This window comes from Colius striatus, chromosome 2 (assembly GCF_028858725.1).
Source record: "Colius striatus isolate bColStr4 chromosome 2, bColStr4.1.hap1, whole genome shotgun sequence".
NCBI lineage: Eukaryota > Metazoa > Chordata > Aves > Coliiformes > Coliidae > Colius > Colius striatus.
The window spans coordinates 115,570,683-115,597,419 of NC_084760.1; the positions used below are offsets into that span (position 1 = coordinate 115,570,683).

At 36.8% G+C, this 26,737-nt stretch overlaps 1 protein-coding gene across 2 annotated transcripts in view; it reads left to right on the plus strand.

Annotated features, from left to right (window-relative positions):
• TASP1 (taspase 1) overlaps positions 1-26,737 on the plus strand; it is an 83,044-nt gene that overhangs the window by 45,467 nt on the left and 10,840 nt on the right. For both annotated transcript variants that reach the window (XR_009818139.1, XM_061989232.1), the window contains 3 exons: positions 6,661-6,771; positions 16,528-16,638; positions 21,307-21,380. Coding sequence is in view for 1 of the 2 variants with exons in the window: in XM_061989232.1 (XP_061845216.1) it covers positions 6,661-6,771; positions 16,528-16,638; positions 21,307-21,380 (296 nt within the window). In the remaining variant the exon portion in view is untranslated. The remainder of the gene's footprint in view (positions 1-6,660; positions 6,772-16,527; positions 16,639-21,306; positions 21,381-26,737) is intronic.

The window sequence follows — 26,737 nt, forward strand, 5'->3', positions numbered from 1 at the left end:
GGCAGCTTGTCAAAGCTCCATAAGCTCTCTGTTTATGGCTTGCAGAAAGCTAGCTAGATTTTCGTTTCTCCTTCCATTCAACAGGAGTCTCTTTCATGTCTGAAAATTGAAAACGCCTGTTTTTCAGTGTGGTGCATGGATGTGTGTGTGCCCTCTGGCACACCTGTTTCTAATTTCCTGACTTGAAAGCATCTCCCATCAAAAGAAGCTGAAAAACAATTTCTTTCTGACACGCTGCTCGGAGGCCCTTGCTTTGCAGAAGGCCTTCCTTCCCTTTGCCATCTTGGTTCCATTGGTAGAACATTATAAGATGCAGAGCATGCATTATATGGGATGTTCAACTTATATTGTGTTGGGTTCTTTCCCTTCTTGTTGTGGTTATTTCAAACATTACAAACCTACTTGAGAAGTCACTATGCTGAGGCAAAACTAGTAATTTATTCTTTAGTTTCTTTCATGAAGCTCAAATTAAGGACCAAAGTCTACAGCAAGTTAAGGTCTGTATAACCTAAGAATTATGTAGAGTATTAGTTACTGTTTGTTACAGAATTCAAATATTATAGGTCAGATTTCTTACCTGTTCTTCAAAATAGTATCAGTGCAAAATAGGATCCAAAATAATAGTTGAAAATGAAATGTTAGCAGTCTTAAAAGAAAAACTAAACCCCTCAAAAAACCCTCTAGTAACTTGGTTGTGAAAGTTTTGCATAGGCTAACTAGCAAATTACTACAGAATAGAGCTATTAAATATTAAAGATCACTTAGGAAGGAAACATTCAAAACTGTAAGCTCTAGCTTAAACGTTACTGGCTTGTCTGTTGTCTCAGTTCAGCAATTGACACTTTCAGAGCCAGGATCTAGATTGATACTTATCTGCTGGTACGCTACTGAATGATACTGGTTTCATTTACTGACAAGTTAAACAGAACAAAACATTCCAAGAGACTTAGAGCTTGAAAACTATGGTCTGTCTTCAGTTAAACAGTACTGGAGGCAAAGACTGGGCCTGGCGCTACAGTGTAATGGCTAGTGATTAATATGCTCCTAAAACTTGCTTTTGTTAAGCTTTGTTCATTGCTGGTATGATCAGATATATGCAGAAAACACTAAAAATGTGAGCCAGGTTATTTACTTCTATGTAACTTTATGAACTTATAGCAAAAAAATGTTTTAAATCTTTAAGTAGATCAAGAAGATGTACAGTTCACATTTATGCCTGGTAGGGCGTGCAGCCCTGATACTTGTCTTGTGCATATACTGACATTCAGGTACCAAAGAGCTGCTTTCTAGTCTTTGCCTACTGCTGGAGTTATGAATGTCAGTGGAAATATTATTGTCATTTGTCAACATAGTAACAGGTTTCCGTGATCAATTCCTGTCTGTCTTTCCTCTGCAAGAAGACACGTATCTCACTTGTACAGAACTGTACAACATAACAGGTACTTCTGGTTTGCCTGTCCGATTTACTAATCAACATTGTCTGGTGCGTGAAGCATGGAGTGCAGGAATGACCATCTTGCTGTGCTCAAAGGTCAAAATAATGGCTGTTGGCAACTTTAGGTTTTGCTTTGTTTGTGCTTTTCTGTGCTGCTTTTAACTGAAATAGTATCTTGAGAGGAGTACTGATATAATATATAACTTAAATTAAATATAGTTTCTTCGGTTAATAACAGAAGAAAAAGGGACCATCAAAACAAAAGAGCTTGTGACTTCTCTGATTCCTACGAGATCCCAACAAGAGCAATGAGGACTATCTGAATAGGAAAAATGGTTTTCTCAGAAGTTCCACATTTATATACCCCCAGAAGAACAAATTCGTATTTCCTCATCGGTCAGTTTTGCACTTTGAAGGAAACATGGCATTAGAAGTATCAGAAGTACAGCATTCAAAGTACAGTGTCATGATCCAGTAAGATATCCGTTTGATGCTTTCTGTTTGTTCATCAGAGGTTTTCTATATGATCTCCAAGTGAGTTTTGTGCAGGGTTACAAGCTTCAGGCTGAAGACAGGTTCTCTGGGTTTTTTTGGGTGAGCTTTGGTTGTTTGTGGGACTTTTTATTTTGGCTAATTTTTTTCTTTTTAATTCTGATCCTTGCCAAGCATGTTGCATTGAGTGCAAAATATATGAGTTATGACTGTCAAGCCTTAGATTTGCTTCCCTCATCATAGGAGCCTGGTTCAGCCACATACCTCTGGGAGCCTTTAGGAATCTATTTCTTCAACTCCATTCCCCTTAAACTGGAAGGCTAGAAACATGCATCAAAATACCTCTCTTTGCATGTGTGTATTTTTTATCAAGAGACTATACCTTTCCTATAGAAACATGAAACATTTTGCCAATAGTGATCGTAGAGGAGGGCAGCTGATTGTACTTACCTCTGCAAACATGGACAACACTAGTTCCAACAGCAGTAATTTTTGTCTGTAGAGGTTATGATTAGGCAACATGGTGTTTGCACAATATTATTCTGTTAGGAAAATAATTTGTTTGCTATATGAAACAGTTATTTCAGTGAGAGGCACTAATTTAACCCAGGAGATGTTTCCAGATAGTCATCTCTACTGAGTCACTCTTGAGTAAGCTTATGGAAGCTTTGGTCTGTCATTATAAAGTGTTTGAGTCTCTGATATAATGAGTTTCAGGTTACTGAAGAAATCATCCTCGTAACTGGGAAAGGCTAAGAAAATTATTTAAACTGTTTACAGGAAAGTTACTAAAACAAGTGCATTGGAGACTTTAATGTAGAATTAAAAAATTGTTGTTAGGAGTCCCTGTTGGTTTGGTTGCAGTATTATTCAGTGTCAAACCACAAAGTATAATAACACATACGGTTAAATGTAGTGTAATGTGAGATAGTTAAGAAAATGAATGAGATTTATATTTTCATCAGCTTATGTGCATGATTTGGAAATGCATTAAAGCAGTTTTGACTATAATTGCTGTCTGGAGTCACGTTAATAAAACTTTTTTGGAAGTTGACTAATGCTGGTGGTTAGATTACAAGTGAATGGAGCTATAAATTTGAACCCACAACTCTATATTGTAAGTTAGAAATTAGGTTTCAATTACTGTATTTCTCTATACATTTATTTTGTGCCTACTTCTAGTATTATCTACAGTGTTTTCCCAATTTGAGACTATGGAGACATACAGGTCTGCTAAACCTACAAGACAGTTCACACATTAGTACTTGATTCTAACTTAAGATCACAAGAAAGGCAATTCTGTTAGAGTAGTTAGAATAATTCTTTTTCTCAGCCTTTATTAGGTCAAAGTATGTGAAACATTGCTTAGTTATTTTTCTTGTTCAAAAATAGATGTTTCTGCATCAAAAACTGCAGTAATATTTTTTCTTTTCAAAATGGAAGGATTGTTTTCTTTAGTTATCTGTCCCTGCAGATTTGCTGGCATGGGATGTGGTGAAAGATTTTTACGTACACTGCCAGCAGCCGTCTGTAAGTTGACTGTCTTACAGGTTGACATAAATATGACAAAAAGAAACGATTTTGTCTGTGGGGATGTAGAGATGTGTGATGTGTTAGCAGAATTGCAAGGCTGCTTTCCTTGTGGTTGATCCTGGATCATATCAGCAGGCTGCAGCTGTTTATAACCCATAGTAAGTTTTTTCTCTTTTGTAGCAGACTTGATGTTACGGGAACTCTTCAATAAAATTGTTCTCTTAGGGGAAAATAACATTATACATCATGCTAAAAAATGGCTTTTGTGTTTTTGATGCCAATTTAGGAATTACTTAAAAACTGTGAAGTAATAACATCTGGTTTTATTACTAGATGCATAGGAGATGCATAAGCCCCTTCTGATTTTTGTCTCATTTGTGTGATTCACATGTTTCTTCCCTCGTGTACGCCATGAATGTTATATTTAAAGGTGTTAACAGGTTCTTTTCAAGAAATTTACAACTTGCTAAGTTTTTGCTGGAGCATCTGCTTATTTATTTTGGTTTTTACAGCGAAACTTCATAATGATTAAATTTTCTTAGTTTAAAAGAATTACAGCCATGTTGTGATCTATGGGTAAAATGCATCTTGCAGTTGTATTTTCTTTATACTCCTCTTCATCTTGAATAAATATTAGATAACTTTCAATTCTATTGTGGACATATTCTATTGTGGACATTGTTGACATGGAAGTAATGATGCAATGAATGGACAGATCCTCCTGTAAGCAGCTCTTGAGGATGCTGTATTGTGTGAGCCTCTTGAAAGTAATACCGTAACCGAGACACTCCTCAATAACTCCAGAGCTCAACAGTCTCTGGGGAAGGTCCTAGTGCACAAGTTTTATGGGGACTGACTGAGGGAATTGGATTTTTTTAGCCTGGGGAAGACAGTGTTGAGACCTTGTCACTGCCTACAACTACCTGAAAGGAAGCTGTAGCAAGGTGAGGTCCATCTCTTCTCCCAAGTAACAAGTGTTAGGACAAAAGGAAATGGCATCACATTGGGACAGGGGAAGTTTAGATGGGAGATTAGGAAAAAATTTCTTAATGGAAAGGGTTATTAGGCATTGAAACAGGCTGCCCAGGGAAGTGGTTGAGTCAACACCCCTGGAGGTATTTAATAGATGTGTTGATGTGGCACTTAAGGACATGCTTCCATGGTGGACGTGGCAGTGCTGGGTTAACAGTTGGACTTGGTGATCTTGAAGGTCTTTTCCAACCTAAACGATTCTGTGATTCTAAGAACTGCGTCCTTTGTCTGTGTAGTTGTCATAGTATTTCATCTCTTTCATTTTCCAATTTATAACTGTTTCTTACTCAACCTGTTTGCTACACAAAGAATTGCTTGTCTTTCTGTCAATGCATGTAATGTTCCTTGGAGGTCATTTTAGGGTATTTTTTTATCTCAGAAATGAGGACTGAGGAGTCTTGGGTTTTTTTTTCTTCTGTGTTACCAATCTTTGAGAAACAGTGTTTCAATACTCACTTTTCCTTTGAGGGAAAGAATGGAATTGTGTGACAAGTAACCATAAAGTGAGATTCTTGGAGTAGGTAGCCATGTTAAATTAGGATTTAAAAGCACTGGGAAGAAGAAGAAGCCAGTATGTGAGTATCTCAAAGACATGGCACTGAAGTGGTCAATGTGAGTTCAAACCAGTCAGTGCTTTAAAGTCAGCATATTGAGAAGCACAGTGATGAGATGCTCAGCAGACTGCTCTGGAGCCAGTTTGGGTTGAATTTATTTATTAGTTCTTTGTGCCAGATCTAGGCTGGCTTCAACTAGAGTCACTCAGTTTTCTCTGTTCTGGGCTTATTAGTGTTTCCAGTAAAGTATTATCCGTGGAGACTGAGCTGCCTTTGACTGAAGCCAGTTTAGGTCTGATGTCTTACCAGCTCCAGCTCTCTGCCATATGAAAGTAGCTAGATTGTTTCCAGTCATAAATTGTCTCTGGAAGCTGCTTTAGTGTATTTATGTAATTCTGCACCTGAGCTATTAAATCCAACTGGTTTATAGCAGATTTTTTCATGGAGCCAGCACAGTGCTTGCATCTTGTCGGGGTTAATGAGAAGTTTGCTAGAAATATGTATAGATAATTGGAAACTGACTGTATTTGACTTCTCTCTGTATATTATGGTATCTAATGTGGTTGTAGGCCCTTATATATACTCTGATGTTGCAAGTTACTGATCAAACCGTAATCACCTAAATCTAAATAATTTTTTATCAGTGCCATATTATAGCTGTTAAATTAGTTGTGTTTTTCCTTTTTTCCTAACTAACACACTTCAGCTTAACTGATACTTTGTTAGACCTCTATAGCTGCTTCATCTGCTTCCTTACCATTGAGGAAAAATGTCAACAAATGGGAGGTGTATTAGTATTATGACTTTTGTATATATGCAGAAAATATCGTCAGTGTGTTTCCTTGTCCAAGGCAACATTGATCCGATAAACATGCACTGTTACATGCATGGCCCAAAGCACAGTATGGGAGTGGAAAAAAGCATGGGAGAAAACCAGCAGGTATGAAAGTGTTCCTGCAGAGTGAGAGTAGCACTAATGACCTGTTTGTCTTCATTGTCAACAGGTTTCAAGGGCTAGCTACAGAAGCACTGAAGCAATAAGTGGTTGGTTGTTGGAGCTTTAAAGCCAAACCTTTAACAATTACAGGAATTTTTATTAGGAGTCCAGGGAGCAGCCACCCTGTTAAAAAAGTGTAGGTAAATTCACATATTCCTCTGTTGACAAAAGATTACATCATGCAGAGGAGCTACTGTGGCATTCACTAAAGATGTTCTTGGTTTGAAGAGAACTGCATCCAAGGATTGTTCCCGTGAAAATGATTAGTAAGTGGATTCTTTGAGAGAGAATTGCAGGATTTGGATAGAGAAGACAAGCCAGAGACAGTCTCACTATTTCTTCTCACTATTTCTGTTTTTTCTTTCTGTATTTAACCTTTTTTGGTGTATGACTTTGTGCAGTAGGTATTTCAGGAAAGTTATGATAAAGCCTGCTGACATCATTGACTTTTCATGACTCTGTGTCACTCTTTAAAAAGTAAAAATAGATGACAGAAACCTATCACATGTGGGGTTATTTTAAAAGTTGAAGTTGGCTGTGATGGTGTAAAACAATGACAGGGTTTCTTCACAGAGATATCTGTATTTTGACTATTCCCAATCTTAATATTTCTTTAGGTTGTGGAGAGCACCTTGTCCGAACCATACTGGCCAGAGAATGTTCATGTGCTTTGCAAACGGAAGATGCCCATCAAGCTCTCCTAGAGACTATGCAAAACAAGTTTATTGGTACGTGTATAATGCTAATTGCCTAAATATTGCATAACTTTGTTTAAAATGAAATTAACCCTGTTGAATAAAATTAGGATACTTGTTTTTTGTGATTTTTATTGAAGCCTTATGTTGCCATTGGCTTCAAATTTAGCCTTGTGTTATATCTAAAAAATGTTAAATGAAACTACAGAAGAATATTTTAGGAAAACTAAAGGAAAACCCTTGGAAATACCTCAATTGTTATGTGAGTCATACAATACTTGGAGAGGTTTGGAGAAAGAATTTCCTGCCTGAATCATTGGCTGTGGTGTACAATTGCATATTTTAGAATTGGTGGTTTAGGAGCACTAATAAAAATCATTCATCATGTTAACCCTTTTAAATATAATAGACCTCAAAATCACTGCATGTTCTAATTAAATGCTTTGGATGAACAAATTCTGGTTTGCTATTTATAGGATGAAATAAGTTTATTGAAAAAGTAAAGAAGACTTCATTGAAGATTACTGTAAATTAAACCCATTTTTTTCCTTGGTTTGAGAGAATTACACATGACTATTTATACATGTTTAATTTCTTGTGAAATGTAGATATTGTTTTCTTTCTTCAGGTCATAACCAAATATGAATGTGGAATTTAAAAATATCTATGTAAGTTTTTTAACATTTGAAGGTGGTATAGATTCCAGTGAGGCTTCTGGCTTATATGTTGACATGCATTGTCTTTATAGCCCTGAAGATTTTTGAAGCTTTAGAGTCCACAGACAATTTTGACCTTGAAAATTCCTTACAGACAACACAGCACTTCTTGCACACTGTGTTGCCAAAGTTTGTTTTTGTGGTAATTTAACTACAACTGAAGGAAGGCCATACACATACCTTTTTAGAACCCAGGAAGTGTTGTTGGTCTTGGCAAGCAATGTATTGCAGTTTCTTTATTTCTGTTTATGATGTTGAATCCCTATTAAACTCTACTTCTGATAACATTACATTTGGCTTTTGTCACCTTCTCATTGGAAGGTTGCACTTGATGACCTGCCAGTCATTCATAGGTGCTGTAAGAATACAGAACAAAGTAATTTCAGTGTGTTCCCCGAAGAGACTGTGGTCCCAGCAGCACAAATGTAACTTTTTTATTTAGCCACTTATTCTCTTGCATAGTGGCACAAAATTAGGCTTTTTTTTACTCAAGAGAAGCCTTTAGGAAGGGTGCTTGTGATAGCTTTAATGATTTGTAACACAATTCTGAAGGTAGTATGTGGAAGTAGCCTAACTTTAGGAAAGTCAGACCTCCAGTCCATACTCTCAAAATTTATTGTGCTGTTTGTGATAAGGGTACTAAAGCAAGCATAAATTGTACATGTCCTTATGCAAGTCCATGTTGGTGTATGCACAAACACGAAACAGAAAGCTACTGCCCAAGTAATTCATAGAAACTAGCTGATAAAACACTTAGTTGAGGTAGCTCCTGTAAGTTGCTTTCAATTTTCTGGGTTTTCTTTTTGGTAACTGTTGGTAAAAATGAAGTTGCTGTTCAGTCCAGATGTACTTTGCCACCAATTTGCATAGCATATTGTTTTATTTCAAATATTAACTGGCTAGCATGTGATATATACATTGTATTCTTTATTGAAAATGTAAACATGTTTGTATTGGACTTAAGAACATATTGAGTGTTGCTAAAACTTTTGTCATACCTGAAACTGTCAATTACCAAGAAAGAAAAGCTGCAAAGACAGATACCAGCCTAAGAGTGTGATGTCATATCGACTTGGGAAAACAAACTAGAACCAACAAAACAAGGGGAAGTAAAAAGAATGAGAGACCATATCAAATTAATACTTTTCATGGTAGGAAAATCTGAAAGAAAATATTTCTTAATTCCTTTTTGAAGTTTAATGTTTTAATTAGGGGGAGATCTGTCTTGTATTTTCAGAACTTACCACTGCAAGTTTTTGTTGCCTGACAGCATGTTTGTGTGTTATCTTCTCAGTTGTACTTTGGGGCAGTACTGACGTGGAAAGGAAAAAAGTACTGCCACCTTCTTTGTTGTGTAGGTGAAGTGCTTGGATTCTGTGTTTTGATTATAAAGCATAAGAACTAGTTTGCCCTCAGCTGTCCTATGAACGAAGACTGATTGAGGAAAACCTCAAAATCCAGATACATCTTGCTGTTTATGTGTGATGAAGTACTAAATTTGTAGCCAGTAGTGTAATTTTGGGGGATCTTGGCAATTTTGAAGATGAAGTGCAAAGTTATGTCTTGCAAATATAGTACAACAGTTGAGAACATGTATTACACTTACTGCAATAGGCTTATACTAAATAAGCCTTTTGCTGTGAATTTTTGTAAGTGATGTGCTAGTCAACGTCTCAGGATGTATGATATGATACAGGATTTATTACCTTTGTGAAACAATAGGATACAACAGGATAATAGCCTACTTGCTGATGGCATGGATTCTTTCCTTGATAGCCTTTCTAAAGCCCTGTTTTGTGGTCTTGTCAAACTTTCGCCAGAATTATAATGGACCAAGGCCAAAGAGAAAAATAAGCTTTAACAAAGCAGAGCTGGAAGCGTTTTGTCAGAAGTCAAAATGTGCATTACTTGTATTGGAGGGATGAACAGCTGATTTTGGCAGTTGCTGTCAGATTGGTGCTTCCTGTTTACAGAACTCTCTGAGTCTCCACAGAGCCCTGGGAATCCTTCCAGCTAGGGAATGCCTGGCTTAAACAGTGAGGGCTGTTTAAACAGCAGGTGATGAGCAAACTAGTGGCAGATGTGCTTCTCTTTTTTTCAGAGGCAGCTTGCTGTGGATAATGCATTACTGCTGATTGCATTGGAGATGGGAGAAAGTAAATTTAGGTTTTGAGTAAATGGAACGGGCTCAATGTCTTTAGTTGAAGAGCACTAAAGGCTTGGTACGCAGTCGAAGAATGGTGTTCTGTAAACACAAATACCTTCCAAACAGAAGAACAGAGGATTTTGTTACTCATTGTTCCTTTCAAATGTGGCCAAGTTTGTGGAATGTAGACTTAGAGTAAATGTTTGTGTCATCTCACTGGCGGGAAATCTGGGCTCTTAACAATGGCAATGTTATGAATTGGACTTTAAAGCTTCTTATAAAGTATTAGAAAATAATGAGCTGAGAGACATAGTTGGAATCTAGTGTTAGTTTTGCCCTTAACCAAAATATGTTTGTCTACTCTTATATTTTTTAACTTGTACTTCAGTTCACAAATGTGCAATGTCTGCAAAGGAGATAATAGCAGAAGGATAGTGCTGACGCCTTCTCTTTTAGAAATATTGTGTCAAACACCTCTCCTAGGAGCAGGAGTTTGGACAGTTGGGATTGTGGAATACGAATTTCCTGATGATGAGCTGTGCTTGTTGAGGGGAAAAAAACCTCATGTTTAAACAGTTGAAAGAATGCCAGTGACTGTCATTGCATAGTGTTATTATTACTTTATATTTTGATGCTGCATCACTCTAGTAGTATCCTTTGTGGTTTTGTGACAGAGGAAGCATGCTATGGAAGCATTATTATGCGTCCCCGTGACACAGAGGAAGAGATTTGAGAAGAAATTTCATAAAACATCTTTTATCCACTGCTGCACATGATTTCACAAGTATTTGATGGTAGACAAAATTGAATAAGCCTCTTAATTATCTGTACAATAAAACTAAATGAAAAACTAATATAACATGGCGATGCTACACCAGGGTTATCTAGGTCTTGCCCTTGCTTCTTGTCAGAACCATTGTTATTTTCTTGGACAACAGTATCCTCAGTTATTTAATTTCTTAAAATCTGACCTATGAAGTTTAAAGATACAGGTGCTTTTTCTTGCTTCTTTAAAAATTCTACACATGCAGATGTGTAACTTACTATGAAATATGAAGATCTCTGGTTTCAGGCAGCTTACGCTGAAACATTTAACAAATAATGGTGCATGAAATTAAAAGCAGGCTTCATTTAGTGCTTATATAGATCTCTAATGTTTATTTCAATTCTTAGCTTGAAGTTTAGTGGGGTACATAGCAGAAGCAGCATGGCAAACAGCTTCACTTCAAACACAAGCCGGCAGAGTCCAATGGTGTAGGCAATCTATAGATTATTATTGTGAAGAAGTCTGCATTTCACTCACATTGCAGCGTAAGAAGGTTTAGGACTGTTGAGCTGCACTCCATTAAAAGTTACAGTGCTTAACTGATTACACCACACCACAGTCAGTGTTTAGACCAAAGTTCTGAAGACTTTGAAAGCTAATGTTAAATAAACTTCTAAGATAGTAATGGTTTCTCTACTATGGAAGAGTAAGAGTGTAAAGCATCTGATAAACAGCTGGTTAGTCCTTCAGCTGGATAACTGTGAATAAAATACGTCTTTTACCATTTGGTATCAAATCTGTACTAGATTGGATCTGTCCAGTAGCTACAAATGGGGAAAAAAAAACAGGAAAAGAAATGAACAACACATTGATCACATGCTCTGGAGGAGGCAATAGTCGTCATGGGAGCAATTTAATTTACAAGAGACATGGAAGAAAAATATGTTCTGCACTTGCAGCCGTGGTTCCTCCAGAGCAAGGCTGAATGTTGAGGTGATTATTTGCCTTAACACTTGTGAATTCTATATGTTCTGTCAATGTTCTGAGCCCGAATCTGGGTTTTGGTGTTGAAGTATGGTTGTACTTGCAGAACCTGATGGCATTAGTGGATGTGGAGATGCTATGAAGACCCGTTTGCTTATTTTCAAGAGGCCATTGCTGCAGATTAATAGCATAAAAAATATGTAAATAAATATTTGATCATGCTTTCTGTAGGTCAGATAGCAATAACAGAATAGTGAAGCTTTGAAGGGGGGAAATGTGTTGGGTAAAATATCATTTTGTGACTGGGGGAGGTGAGGTTTAAACCAAAGCTATTGAAAGATCGATTTCATTTGTTCTTTCCTGCCCCTTCTCTCTGGTGTGGCCAACCAGTGCTAACATTATTAATTAATGCTGTAGCTGAATTTTTACTTTGGATTTTCCATCCCAAATTCTTTAGTGGTATGCCAGTGTAACTGGGAAGGAACAATGAGACTTAAAATGGTGTGAAAAGCCTCAGGTTTGTGTAGTTTTGTCATTAGCAAGCTATTAGATCGAAGATTTGTCTGGCAATTTGGTTTTATTGCGGTAGAAAAAATTATATTTTGGACTAGGAGACATATTTTGGTTTCTTTTACCTAAATTTTTAATTGCATGGCAAAATCTACCGTTGTTAGGAGTACAGAAAGAGCAAAAGTGTTGTAGGATTGTGAGAGCCAGATTACTTTTTCCCTCTAATGAGAAACCATTACAAGTTTAATATCCATGGCGGTATTTCAATTGCACCTTTTCCTGTTACTAATTAAATATAATGTATATGAAAAATGTCATTACCTACATTGTTGGGGTTTTTTTGCAGAAGTCTGCAGTGTTATTTTTTTTTCCTCAATGGCTTGGCTGTAACAAAATGATTTTTAGAACTAAATTAATGAAATACATTCCTAACCTTTGAATTCACAGTGTTTTGAGAACACTCAAATTAAGTCCTGTGTACAGTGCATGGATTCCTGTTAGCAATGAAGTATAATACTGCTTATGATTCTTTTTACGGATTTAATGGTGGATGCATAGCATGCAGCTCTCTAGAACCATGCTGAATATAGACTTACTCATTGCACTGTATTGCTGTGTGAAAATACACTTTAGCATAATTGGAATCCTCAGCAATAAGTCTGCCATCCAAAAACATCTTTGTTTAAAAAAAAGAATTTTTAACATCTTTTAACTTTTTTTAAAATTACTTTAATTGGAAAATAAAATACATTCTCTGTTTTAAAGAATGTACTGTTCAGTGTGTATTTAATTTGGCTTAGAGTCTGATTTTTAAGAGAGGAGAAACAGTCTATCTGAATTTACTGTAGAATACTGTGATGTTATTACTCTAGGCAACTGGTTTTTAACTGACACTCTTTAGAGGTTGATTCCCCAGAGCTTAGCCTGTGCAGTGAATTGGAGGCATGTACTATATTGTTGCTGATTTTGCACTGAGAATGTTTAGCTGAAATTGCTGCTGAAACCAATTGGAATGGATGAGGCTGTAGGCACATAATTTGCTTCTGATGATTCTGTGAATGCAAACTTCAGCAGAAGTGGGGAAACAAATGGTTGGTGGAAGGGGCGTGGATGGGAAGACTGTGAACTCTGTGACTTTGTGTTTATGTCTTCAGTTGCTTGTGTCTGGAGGTGAGAAGAAAGGATATGTTCTTGCTTCAGATTTTTTTCTCCTTTTCAGAGTAATCTTTGTTCTGCAGCTGATGGTAAAATAGGGTAGATTAAAAGTTGTTTCTGCATTGTTCTTTTAAAAAGACGAAAAATCTTCCATAGCTTAGCTGACAAAACTAAATCTCAATAACTTCTGGAGCTTCAACTGTATTTTGATTCCTTTCCTATTGCTACATCTCTGAACCATGATTGGATAGAACAAGTAAGGCAATGTGATCACATCATTTTCATTGTCATGTTGCAGTATATTTGTCAAGGTGCTACAAATGAGGATAGCCTGTAGGTTCTGGGTCTTGATGTTGTGTACTTCTGGAAAGTAATGCTGTTTCCATCTGTATGAGAGAGCTAATGCATCCCATCTTCTTTGCTTTGTTTGCATAGCACGAGCTTTTAAGGCATTTCCTGGTTTAATGCTCTATTCAAAGTACTTGCTACAAGTCACTCTAAGCCATTTCACTCTTCTCTCTATCATCCCAGGACTTCCATTATGGTAAATTCTTACAAAGTTAGTGCAGTAAGACCTGGTCTCATTGGCATAACAAACATTTGGCTCTAGTGCAAGAGCCCAGCTTGTGTTATTCTCAAAGAAGTCAGCTTCTTACTTATCTGTTGCTTTATGAGTGCTGAAGTTAAAACTATATCATGTTTTTATCACACTTTTATCATGCACAGTATTATTAAATTAAACCTGCTCTTGAGTTTTCTAGTTGAAATAACAGTAGAGTGGCAATGTACTTAAGCAAAGGCTGAATTAATACATTCAGTTTCCTAACTTTTGAGTGTTTAGAGAACTTCAAAACCTTTGAGTTTTGTGGAGTGGTGGTAATAAAGCTTCCATGATTCATAATCATTGAAGCAAATAACTTGGTTCAGAAAACAATTGTGTGAATATTTAGGGCAATACGATGGGACAGCATATTTAAAGTCAATAAATACATGCTATTTATGCTGGCAGAACTGGGGTTCTCATAAGCAGAGTTTTCATGTATGGGTAGAGCATCTCTTTGGATGAAATTGTAAGCTTGAAAGCTAGTCTTATGTGTTTGAATTCCAAGTTTTAATTTTTTTTAACCCCCCTCAGAACAAAGAAGCCTTGCAAAGCACATCATTTGAGTCATTGCTCCACTGAAGAAGATGAATGGTTTTTTTCTTGCAAAGAAATCCCTGTAAAAATGAATAAATTCTGATAAAAATGTAATGTTACATGATTGGCTGCAGACTCTTTACATGGAAGGAAATATACTGTTGAGTCCTCTTGTATAAAGAGAGAGAGCCTAGCACATGCAATTTATTCAGATGATTGAAAATTTGATCAGTGATGATGGCACATAGTTGACAAAAATACTTAGAAAATGAACAAATACATGTTAGGTTTATTTACAGACTTTTCTCTACCCTTTTCTGAATGTGGGAGAAAGACAAATGCTAAAAAAAAGAAAAAAGTGAGGAATGCATTTCTAGAACAAGACTGCAGCGGCTTTGGGGCTGCAATAAATGGTTGCAGTTGCTGTCTGCTCTATACATCTTCATACAGTCTTAATGTTTAAGTCTGGCCTTAAATATGCTATCTGCTTTAAATAATGTTTGCTGGCTGTGTTCAGCTGAAGTAGATCATTTTAAACCATTCCAATGAAAGAGATTGTTAGTGTTTTTCACTAGAACCTTGAAAGAATCTTTCACAAGCCATGAAAGAGGAGGAAGAACACTACTTATTAAAACACAAGCCCAAACTTTTTCTGCCTGTTTATAATGATTTTTTTAGCACATCATGGCTTATAACCTGAATAACTCATGCAGTTGAGCATAAGATTAGGTCTGCAGACTAAGTTCAGGTTAAGACATTGTCTTTGAAGTACTTGAGTTTCTGAAGTAAGGATTAAAGGATGCATATCCCCTGTAAACCTTTGTTGTAGTTCATTTGCTTACAGAAATACCACAGAGCTAGCACGTAACTAGCCAGCACTTGGTTAATGCAGTGAAAGTCTAAGAGATATATGTTGCATTTTAGAAGGCATGGAGTAAAACATTTTTATTTGCATGATAAAACTCTTTAGAACTTCCCAAGCCTTGCATTTCTATTTCAACAAAACATAGTTTCCCATTTTATCTCTTATGTTATGATTGAGTGTCTTCTTGGTTTACAAGGATTTGGTCACTGTCAATGAGTAATACAGTAGGTGTAATTGGTACCTCGTTATAGTTCTTGCACAAAGCAAGTGGTGCTTTAAAGATAACATCTGTTTGTATTAGCTCAAATAAGGTATTATTGTTTATTAAGCATAACATATTCATTCATTCATTATTTTACTGCAATGTGTGCTTCTATAGTAATGACCACCTTGTATCACTTTTGAATGTGGCTGTTCTTCTGTCGAGGCAAAACATGGTAAAGGCTTTTTCTTGCAAACAAACCTTAGCTAAAGATTTTTTTCTTACAGTAAAGTCTGAATTTGGTTCTCTTATTGAGTTTCTTTTGTTGTTATTTACATTAAAGAATTCTCTGGTTTGAGCTGGGATAAAGTTAAATTTTCTTCTTAGTCATACAAATAGCTGTGGGCAAGTCAAAGGAGGTTGATGAGTACATCTGCTCTAAAGTTCTTGTGGCCAGCAAATCCTTTTACAGTGTCAGTACACTAGACATAGTATACTAATTCATTTGAAAGAAAATCATTGGAAAGATATATGACAGGCCCGTTGTAGCTGTATGTTCAACATCACAGTGTATTGCAAATGTGTGACTGGGGTCTCTTTGGGCTTAAGCTCAAAAAGTTGGTTAATTTTGTGGCTCAAGACATTTTAAATCATATGTATATCATACCATTGTTTCCACATTTAAAACTGTAGGAGTCTCATTTTAAATTCCAAACCACAAAAAGAATACTTAGACTTCATTCAGCTAACTTTAAAACTTTTCCATCTTCTGATAGAAAACGGTTTCTATCATGTGTCTTAAATTAACAACAGCAAAGCCACTGTAAAAAATAGGATGTGTTTTGGCTTTTCTGCTAATATTCATAAACCAGCAAGAAGTAGTCTATAGCACTTTGATGGTGTCTCTGTATAAAGTGCTTTAAATTGAGAAAAATTAATAAACTGTAGGAGTAATCCAAATTTCTGTGATTTTTTTTTTCATATGTGGCCATCTTTATGTTAAGTATAGTACAGAAAGATCTACATATTGAGACATGATTTTCTTTTCAACTTGACACTCCGTTTTTCATTATTGTATCTTCCTTGATCCACAAACAAATGGTTTTGCACTTACAAATGTAATTTCTAAGATGTATTTCTAATTCCATGTAACTCTTTTTCCTTTTTTGATTACAGGTAGATTAGATTACCATTTAGAAAGTTACTCATTAGAAACATTAGGATAAAAAAAGCAGGGAAGTCGATTTTTTTAAATAGCCAAGACACTATTCCTATTGCAAATAATCCTTCTCAACAATTTTACCCAGGTTCACCTTTTCTAGCCAATGAAGATGGTGTACTCGGAGGTGTGATAGTTCTTCGGTCTTGCAGATGTTCAACAGAGCCTGATTCATCACAGGAAAAGCCAACTTTACTAGGTAAGAAATTCGTCTTCGTTTTGACTTGAGGTAGGTGCTGACTCAAAGTGAAAGATGAGGTAAAATCTGTGTGTTTACCATTGTTCAGAGGTCTCAGCGAAAATAAAAAGGAACCGAAACTGTTTGACATGATCAAGCTTTAGAAAGTGAAGTATTAGTATTAGTCTCTCAAACTGCAGAAAAGAGCATTCTTTCTGAGCAGAATCGTGGTTCAGAGGGTTGTGTGGGATCCTTCTGAGACCATGGCATAGAAATAATGGTTGTTTGTGGTGTGGCAGGGGATGTTCCTCTTAGAAAAAAATACAGTTTAGCTAGGGGTTGTGTGTATGATTGTTTACTGCTTCTCAGCGATTTGTATGCTAAAAGTGCTGTCTTCAAATGTTCTTTATTTCTCCTTTTTGTGGGACAAAATTTGAAAATTTGGAGAATACACTTAAATTTTTTTCAGGGAAGTTGATTTATGGTTAGAAATTTTTTGTTAAGCCCATGAAAATCTGTTCAGATAGGTCATGGTTACTATTTGCATATACAGACAACAGAAGTACTTGCTGTTTACATTGAGATCAGCATAAAACTGTACTTTGCCTCCATCAGTAGCTGACTGGTTAAAAAGACTCTGGGCTTTGCAGCCCTTCAGCCCTGTTTATGTCCTAGAAACAAGATCCCCATCTGTCTCGCTGCTTTACAGTGGAACAAGTGTCTTATTTACCACTGTTGTGTGGTTTGTGGGAACTAAGGGCTGTAGTGTAATAGCAGAGGTGGGTGGAAATGCAATCCAGAGACTGTAAAGCCCATCTTCTTCTTTGAAGGCAGGGGTTTGGGACTGGAAGCATATAAATTATGCTTTGGCATGACACTTGTACCATCTCCTTTCCTGTGGTGCTCCTCAGATGTGGGCATATGTGTCTGGTCGTGCTATGTGCTTATGTTTGGTCACGTGGACCTGTCTAGTATACATTTATGTTACACTACTGGAATTAAAGAGTTTTTTCATTTGTATAATCCTCCTCTTTATTATTGTTTCCCCAAGTGTTTCATGAATCACTGTCAGTAGCACTACGGATTTGAAGTAGCTTTCAGATCTTTTAAGGTCTGCCATGACAAATCTGATCACCTAATTTAACTTGATGTGTTAAGGCATGTCTAGCATCTCACCTGGTAATTCTTGCATGGCATAATTTCTTTCTAAGCTATCAGCTATTGTTTAGAAAGGCATCTCCCCTTTGTTTTAATGAATTTCTCCTTTTGTCCCTCTAAATCCTAACATGTCACCAGAGTTCACCTGCTTATAGCCAGCCTAGAGTAGCAGGCAGAACATGTGGTAAAGGCAAACTGGCAGGTATGTTCTTAATGATGGGTTAGCCAGCATGAATCCCAGTATTTACTTCTATCTCTTCAGTTACTTCCAGCATGCTAGGGTCAAGTTCCTACAGGATGAGGTGTATGTTATCTTTCAATTTTCGCTCTCATATTACACCTTGCTGATTTGAAAGACAAGAATCTTTAAGTATCATATTGGTCAACTTGAGTCTGATCATATCCTCTAGTAATTTTGCTCAATACAGTTGAAACACATTCGTGTTTCTCTACCAAACCATTGAACTATATGTGTATTTTATACTTTTGGTAAGCATCTCATCTTATCCATAGGAGTTTCATGGATGTTTATTTTGCTGTTACAAAGAACCAGAGATATGAGTGTGAATCATTAGAATTGTAATGATGGTTCTGGGATTATCCTGGTGGACAAGAAAGGAATGTTGGAAGGCTTGGAGTGGAACAGGTTTTAGAAATAGCTTTTGTATGTCACACTTTTTGGAGTTATTACTTAAACAGTTAGTCTTTTTTTAAGAAGTAGAAATAGACTTCAATAGTCATCTTACTCTTGTCTTTCAACTGTTTGAATGCAGAACTCTAATCCTGACTGCAGAATTAGGACATGGGTTGCTAAACATACAGAGAATGCTGCAAGTATTATTCTCAGCTTTCAGATTTACAAATGGTAAAATTTGACATTATTGATTTAGTGGAACAGCATCTTCCAAAATACATTCTATCCCTAAAACAAAAATACATTTGTTAAACAGTAACAAACAAGGTCAGCTTAATGTTCATTTTTTTGTGTTTGGAAGTGAGAGAAATATTTTTATTCATTGAATGTTTGTCATTCATGTAAGAAAACACTTTGTTATTAAGGGACCTTTTTCCCCTCAAAAATTAATAAACACTATTTATCTGTTGATTTTTGGGTTTTTTTCTATTGAAATAAGATTCATGTAGCACAGCTTATTGTAAAGATACTTTTCCTGTAACACAGAAATTTCCTATCTTTTAGTGTATACTGAGTTAATGTATAATTAAACTTAAGTAGTATTTATGTTCTTTAGAATAAAAATAAGTTGTGTAGTAGTGAGGAACTTGGTGTTTAAATCCAATCTCATTACTCTGCAGGGATGAGCCTTTGGATTTTTTTTTTTACTATTGGAACTAATTGCAAGAAAGTGATTTATTAAATGGTTGAAAATATGTGAAATGTCTTCAGATAAGTATGTAATTCAGGATTTTACTTGTAATTCCTCTACTTTCAATAGCTACCAATAACCATGTTTCGTGCTAGTACATGCTGCCTTTGGTGGACAATATAGAAGGAGAAACCTAAAAAATTTGAAAAGGATGCCTAGAGTTATCAAATGCAATGAAATAGTATTTTTTGAAGGCATTTGGCCTGAACTGTTGCCCAGCTTCTCAATATTGAAAGATAAGATTAAATTTGTCTCCATAAATGAAATGCTTTCACTGACAGTTGCAGCTTTAGGGTATTAGGGAGGATTGGCCTCATCGAACGCAGTTACATTGCACTGAGTATGTTTCACTCTCTGAAAGCCTTTGACGCACCTTTGGCGATATCAGTCATGAATCTCTTACGGGAGAGCAAATCACATACCTGAATGAAGTTCATTTTTCTTTTATGATGATATCTACATACCTGTCAGAATCTTCAAGTCTTGCTGGGTTTGTCTAAACTTTGATCTTCTACTCTGGCTTAATTGCTATGCAAGAATAAATGGTTCAAAGGACAAGCATACTCAGCATGCCGTGCCCTTCTTCAATCATATTAAAGGAACATGGGAAACAGAAATGTGTAAGAGTTTTAAAACCATCTAATAATGCTTTTAGCAGTGTATGAAAGTCTCTCTCTAAAGAAATATCTGCAAATAGCTTTCCGTGGTGTTCTGAGTGATTCATGTAAGACTCCTGTAACCCAAAGTAGAAATTCATACTTCAGTGCAGCTTTTGAAACCTTTAACAGTATTCTGGCAAGCAGGAAAGTATTTTGATCAGCTACTTTTTCTTTGTTTTTCCCCCTTCCCAGCTATGTGCTTAATGAACACAAAGAAAAATGACTGTGGCTTAAAGCCGGAAAAATTCAGTGTGGCAGTTTATAAAGCTCCACTGGATAGGAACTGAATGTAGGAATAATGTGCTCTTTGACCAAATTTTTTGTTGCAGCTGAGTAGGAGTGTCTGTGTGTATAAGGATACCTGTGTATGTATGAGGAGGTTAAAGATCGCTGTAATGGGTTATTTAAATGGCTCATTTCAAAACATCTCCTTCAAAACACCTCCTCACAGGATTAACATGTATTAACAATAGATGTCAACAATGGTTAGTTTTCTTAATCATTACCACTATAAACACACAAGAGTTCAGTTTTAACATTTCTATCCTAAATTAACTGTGAGTTTACTTTACCAGAGTCCAGTAAACCATGTGGCAAATGCTAGAAGTCTGAGCAGACCTGAGAGTGCTTTGATAGGGAAGCCAAAATGAAAACGGGCTTATTTCTTTTCCATCTTTCTTTTGGCTCTTACCTTTAGTGCTCTTTACCCTCTCCCCAAAGAAAGGGTGTGATTGCATAAGCCCTTGATATAATTCAGCTAAGTCTTACTCTAATTTTGCCACCATCTTTCTTGCTTATTGTGCAGTGTCATTCTCCTTGCATCAGCAAACATCTTTTGTGCTTCTTCTTCAGGATTATTTTGCTTTCACCAGATGTCTCTTCTGCCTGCTCTCTATCTTCAGTTCTCTTGCAGACTTTACTACTTCTGCATGTTTTCCTGTATCCTATTTGTGCAGCTAAACCACAAATCTCCACTTACCCATTGGTAGTTACGTATCATGTATATATTTATGCTCAATTCTGCGAAAAAACTGCATGTAACTGCTTATTCTGTTGGTGGTGTTACAATTCTACACAGTCATTGTACACAGTCTGGGTTTCCTCTAGTGTGCTTATGTCTGGGTTTAAGATAAGCAAATGCAAATTCTATCTGCTTCGAATGAGCTTTCAAAGTTGATCCTATCTTTTAACTGTATTTGCAGTTGATATTTCTTATCTTGGAGGCTCTAAATCATTGAAGTACTATTCTCATTCTGGGTATTAGTTCTGCAGCGTGTGGCTGCAAGTAGTGCAGGAAAATCATGGTTCTTTCATTGCTGTTTCTGTTGAGAATCAATTATTCCAGTAAGAGATATTTGTTGTTTGTTTTTTGTCTTTTCCCACACTATTTATTAAGCTATATTTGTTTCTCGAGATTTCTGTCAAGTTACATCTTATATTTTAAACCAATGCATTTTTTTAGTGACTTTTTGCATTTTCCTTTCTAGTGGAATTTCTGTGGAGCCATACAACAGAGAGCATGTGTGTAGGATACATGTCTGCTCAGGATGGCAAAGCTAAGGTAAGCCATGAAGAATAAGTTGTAATACAGTAGAGTGAGTGCAGAAGCTAAGGAGAATATGAACTGATGATAATGAAATATGTAAGAAATTTCTGTCTTTAAGGAATGGCAAAAGTAATGGGTGCATAAGCAGATAAATGTGTCTATTGATTGGGCATCTCTAATTCTTTTTTTTTTCTTAACTGCAACAGCTAACCAACCTAAAGTATGTATTATACCAGGAAAAGCCACCCCAAACACATTCCCACTTCCTCTGCTGACAGTACCTGTATTTGAGTAACTTTAGCTTGATTCAGTTACACTTGATTCAGTGTGGTGTTTTCCTACAAGCAGATAAAGCCTGTGGAAAGCTACTTTAAGGTAGTTTCTAGAGTAGCCTCTGTGGTAAGCAATGTGGATATTAACATGAACAGTTCTTTTAGTTTCTGGAGGTCTTATTACAATAATTTCTCTAGAATGAGAGACATATGTTAAAATTGAGTTTAACAGTGGAAACTGGAAAATCTATGAAATAGTAGGGATTAACCAAGAAGATTAGAGCCACCTACTCAAAGGGATATAGCACTGAAAGGAGAAAAATACAGGTTTTGTGGTGTAGCAACTAGAACATTTAAGAGAGATGTTTGGACCTCTGAGAATGAAAATGGGAGAAGCTGCATGCAGAGACAAAATCATAATTTCTGTAGATTTTTGTAAACATGTGGCCATCAGTTTTCAAGATGTAGAGTGAACAACCATAAACATGTTAAGGAAGTGACAGAAATGGGGAAAAGAGACAGAATAATAAGGCAGCTCTGATGTGACTGAACTAATGGAGGAGGCAGGGGTGTTTACTGGGATATTTGCATGTATTAGAGGAGATGATGACAGCCAGAAAGTTTATTCCAGCAGATATCAGCAAGAAATACATCCAGTATTTTGATGATAGAAGGATAAATTTTAAAGCCTGGAAAAGGAAAGATTTGAGGGCCTGGATGTGTTGGTGCTCTGCAGAAATGACTGCTTGTGGATCTGCTGAGGAAGAAAGTGTAGTTGTCAGCACTGGAGGAGAAGTACAATCCCCAAATCCTTCTCTCTATTTTTTTTCTTCTTTATTTCCCACTGTATTTTACTTAAGAAACAAATACAAAGGAGCATGTGAGTGACATAATAAAAGAACATACAAAAGAAGGAAATTGTCATCAGATATTTTAAACAGCAAGAGCAGTAATTGAAGCATTGGACATTAATGAGTTCATCCTCCGGGAGTAAAAGGTATAGAAAAAAGACAACAATGTCCCAGCAGGAAGAGATAAAGAAGATAAAAAGCAGATGGTGAGGTAAGGTGCTGGTAGAGGTGTTATTGGAGTACTCAGTTTCTTGGCTTATGTAGAGTTCTTTCCAGTTGATAATCCATGGAATAGGGTATGGTTTTACTCGTTTTCTTAATACTTATTTTGGATGTGTTAGAAAAGAATCTAAACTCGAGCTAAAAGCTCGGACTGAGCTGAGTGACGCTAATGTAAGCTCAGCTGCAGATCTTCTGGTATTCAGTATTTAGCTTGAAAGTCATTATATTGTGTTGGCAGTGAAATAAGGAGAATTAGTAGAATGCACAATGCTGAGTTATTGCAATGTGCATACCTGCTCCTGGCTTACGCTGCAAGACCAAAAGCTATTTTTAAAGAAATCTTACTGTTTCTTCCTGGTAGTGTCTCTCTAATTAATAAAGAAATGCTAAATGTGAGATGTGTCTGGTAATGAGTACTAGCATGTCAGTGCCATGCCCAGAGATGTTTTCCTACTCACAGTTGCAACATTTGACATCTGGTGTGCATCATTTTCATACTGCTGGTAAATTCTCCAGCTGGTAATCTTGATTGTGCTGACAGACACAGCTGCTCTTCTTGGTTCACTTTTAAATTATGTTTTTGACCTTCATTGAAGAGTTAATCCCCCTCCCTTTCTTCCTTCTTTTGAGTCTGTGGCCACAAATGCTTTCCAGAGAAAAACCACAAATGCTTTTGCTGCTAACTTCTATTGATCAAAAAAGATCTTCTGTCATAAAAGCTGGAATTTTCTTCTGCTTCAACTAGGGCTAAGTTATAGATGGAAAACTGGGCTTGGAAGAGAACACAATGTATGCAAGTGAAAAAAAAGTCCTGTTCTTTAATAGAGTAACTCAAAATTGATTTTGAGTGTTTGCCATGAAAGAATAATAGTGTAAGAATTCCTAAAAGTATAAAATTATCACTTGTTTATGAGTACCATAGGAAAAAGATCAGGCAGCAGCTTACAGGGAAACATCTCGCTCTCTGATTTTTATAGGATGGTAAAGAACTCCAGTTTTTATTTCTTTCATCAATCTAGGGCTCAACTCGTATTCTTAAATCAAAGGGTTGTCACAGTTGGGAGTTTGGGGTTGGCTCAACTTAATAAGCATGAAAACATCTTTTTATAGCAAGACTTTTAGAAAGTGAGCGCTTCAAATGTGTATTTACTGGTATGAATTAGATTAATATTAGAATCATAATTATACAAAGGGGTGCACACTAAGGAAAAAAAGGAACCTGTTTTATAATGTTAGTGCGTGCATTGGAGTGAACGTATTTCATAATAGGGCCTGGTAAATGGTGGTCCTGAACCCCACACAAAGATTGTGGAAATACAAGAGACCTTTTTCTTACAAGGTGCTTAGGCACATACAAGCTAGATACCAGCTCACCTGCAGACACTTCCTTGCTTGAGAGGTGTAAACATACCAATCAATTAACTATCAGCAACTCCTTAGAAGAAGAGAGGGATAGGAAAGTGGGATTAGAGACTTGAAGTGGTTTGTAGATCCTGACCTGCCCGTGCCTCTGGCTGTCAGCCCTGTGAGCTCTCCAAGTACTGATTTGGAAGCAGCCTTGCAACGGGGGTTCATTTCCTCCCGACTTAGAAAAGACTGACTTCTGCACTCTCACCTCCAAACTAGACTGCCTGAATGCTAACTCACCAGCTTAAAATGGCTGAGCCTGCAAGAGCTGTGGAACAGTTTTGCACTGTGACTAATAATTGTTTGATTTAAAGCATACTTTCTGGAAAGGTGTCCAGTCTTTTTTTTGGAAAACCAGTTGCCTGGAAAAGTCACTGTTTCCTGTCGAATGTTGGTTGAAAATGTTTGGTTGAATGTGACTTTAAAAATACTGTGGAGGCCTGCCAGCTGAACGAACTTCACACCTTCCTGCTGACTCAGATATCTCTGGTTGCATGTCCTGTTACTTGCTTTGAGCTGTGTCTCAGCGCTGAAGAAATATTTCAGCTCCCCCACCAGCAATAACACTGGCAATGTCATCTTTGCTACCTGCATATCTCATTGACTTCTCTCTGATTCTTATGCACTTGAACAGTTACATCACTGCTACGAGCAGCTAACCAGGGCAAATGCTAGCTGGTTCAACTCTACTACTCTTTGTTTCTTGTCATTGCACTTGACACAAGCAGTTTCATAGTCACTCAATGCCAATGTTGATCACATATTGGATATGGAAGGTAGAAACTCTGTCTGATCAACTTTGACTCTTTTACATACTTCTTGCAACTAAGCTGTACCACCTACTGCTGCAACTTACCCAAGCTCGTGCCTGGGAGCTTCAGCTATCTTGACCTTAAGGGATAGATATACTGTGTTTAAAGTTGCCAGTGCCAGACTTTCTTCCTGAATCTCTACTGTGACAGATTGTTTCATAATGACACCTGCTCTTTGGGAAGATGGATGGACTTCTGCGTTGCCATCTGTAAGATGGTAGAAGAAGATAGATGCATGGTAGAAGGTAGAAGGTAGATGGTAGAAGGTAGATGCATGTCACAGAAGTTGACATGCAACTATTTGTAGCCTGTTAGTGAGGCTGTTCTAGGCTGCTCTGGAAGTTTCTGGCTGCAACCATGAGAATAGCTAGAAAATACTGGTCTGTAGACTTCTCTGCACTTACCCAGCTCCTTTTGTAGCAGTAACTGCTGTGTCAGCAAAGGCTAAGACTTCTACATTGAAGGACTGGGAGATGAAATTAAACTCCATGAACTGAGGAGATCTGTTTTTTGTTATTGTGATGTTGACTCATTAATTACTTGATATTAATTCCAGATCTTTGATAAACAGTTACCTCTTTTAGATTTCTTGCCCAAATTTTCTTCTCTGAGACGCTTGTCCTCAGAATAACTTTCCAGATGTTTTCTTATGGATCCATAATAGATCCAGCAACTGATCAGAGCAGCATCAGGTAATAAGATCATCCTGTTACTGGAGCTCTGACCTTTTTAAAGATACTCTAGCAGCTTTTATTTAATCAATTCATATTTTCCTGAGCTGATTAGGTTGCATTCTGAGGGCTTAAGTGATTTGATTGTCACCACTGGGAAAATAGGTCTATACTGATGAATACAGTGTGGCTTCTTGGAGCTCTATTGATACTGCCATGGGGGATGTGCAATACTGGAGGTCACAATGCTTGGTGTAGCATTTGGTAGAGCGTAGAGACCTTTGTAGAGCATAAAGGCTTTTGAGACCATAATGTCATTTTAGATATAAATGGAGAATAGGAATGGAGGTTAGAGGGTAGGCTACAAATTAATTAACTCCTGTTAGTTACATTATTTTCACATCTTCTTTGTCTGCTTGCACAATGGAGGATAGCTTCAAAGGAAGAGAAGTTCTTCAGTCTCAAATGGCAGTGCAGCGTATGCCTGCAATGAAAATTCACATACCAGCTGCACCTCTTGAAAGGTTCTGGTTATGGGTAGGCAGCCTTTCTTTGATTTAATGTTGTGTATCTGTGGATAATCAAGCAGGAGCCCTTTTATCTCAGACAGGGTCTGCAGAGTATTTGTTCACTCAAGGTCCATGGTATTCTGTGTGCAGAAAGTGCAAGTGGGCAGGATGTGCCACAGAACTACATTTTCCTTTTTTCTCCCATTTCTTACATTATCTTAGTGACTGAGAGCAGTTGGTGGTGGATGATGATTTTGCTTCAAAATAGGTATTTCCTCACTGTGTTTTCTGTACTGTATGAAGTCAGACTGCTTTCTTTCTAGTGAAAGATTCAATCTCAATACCAACAATGTGCAGTTTTGGTCCTATTTTATGTGTAGGTATTTGAAATAACTTGTCAGCTCTCTTCATTTCCTAATAACTACACATTTACTATGTGATCTGCATATAAGTGTTGCTAACTTTTGCAACTATTGTGAATGTCGCTTCACATTTGAATTACACATTTGTAGTTCACCTTCATAGGTTTTATTTTTTGTAACAGCTAGATGACCTAGACCACAAATTACTAAAATTGTAGTTGTAATATTGAATGTAATCCAATTCAGTTGCCAGCTTAAATCTCTCT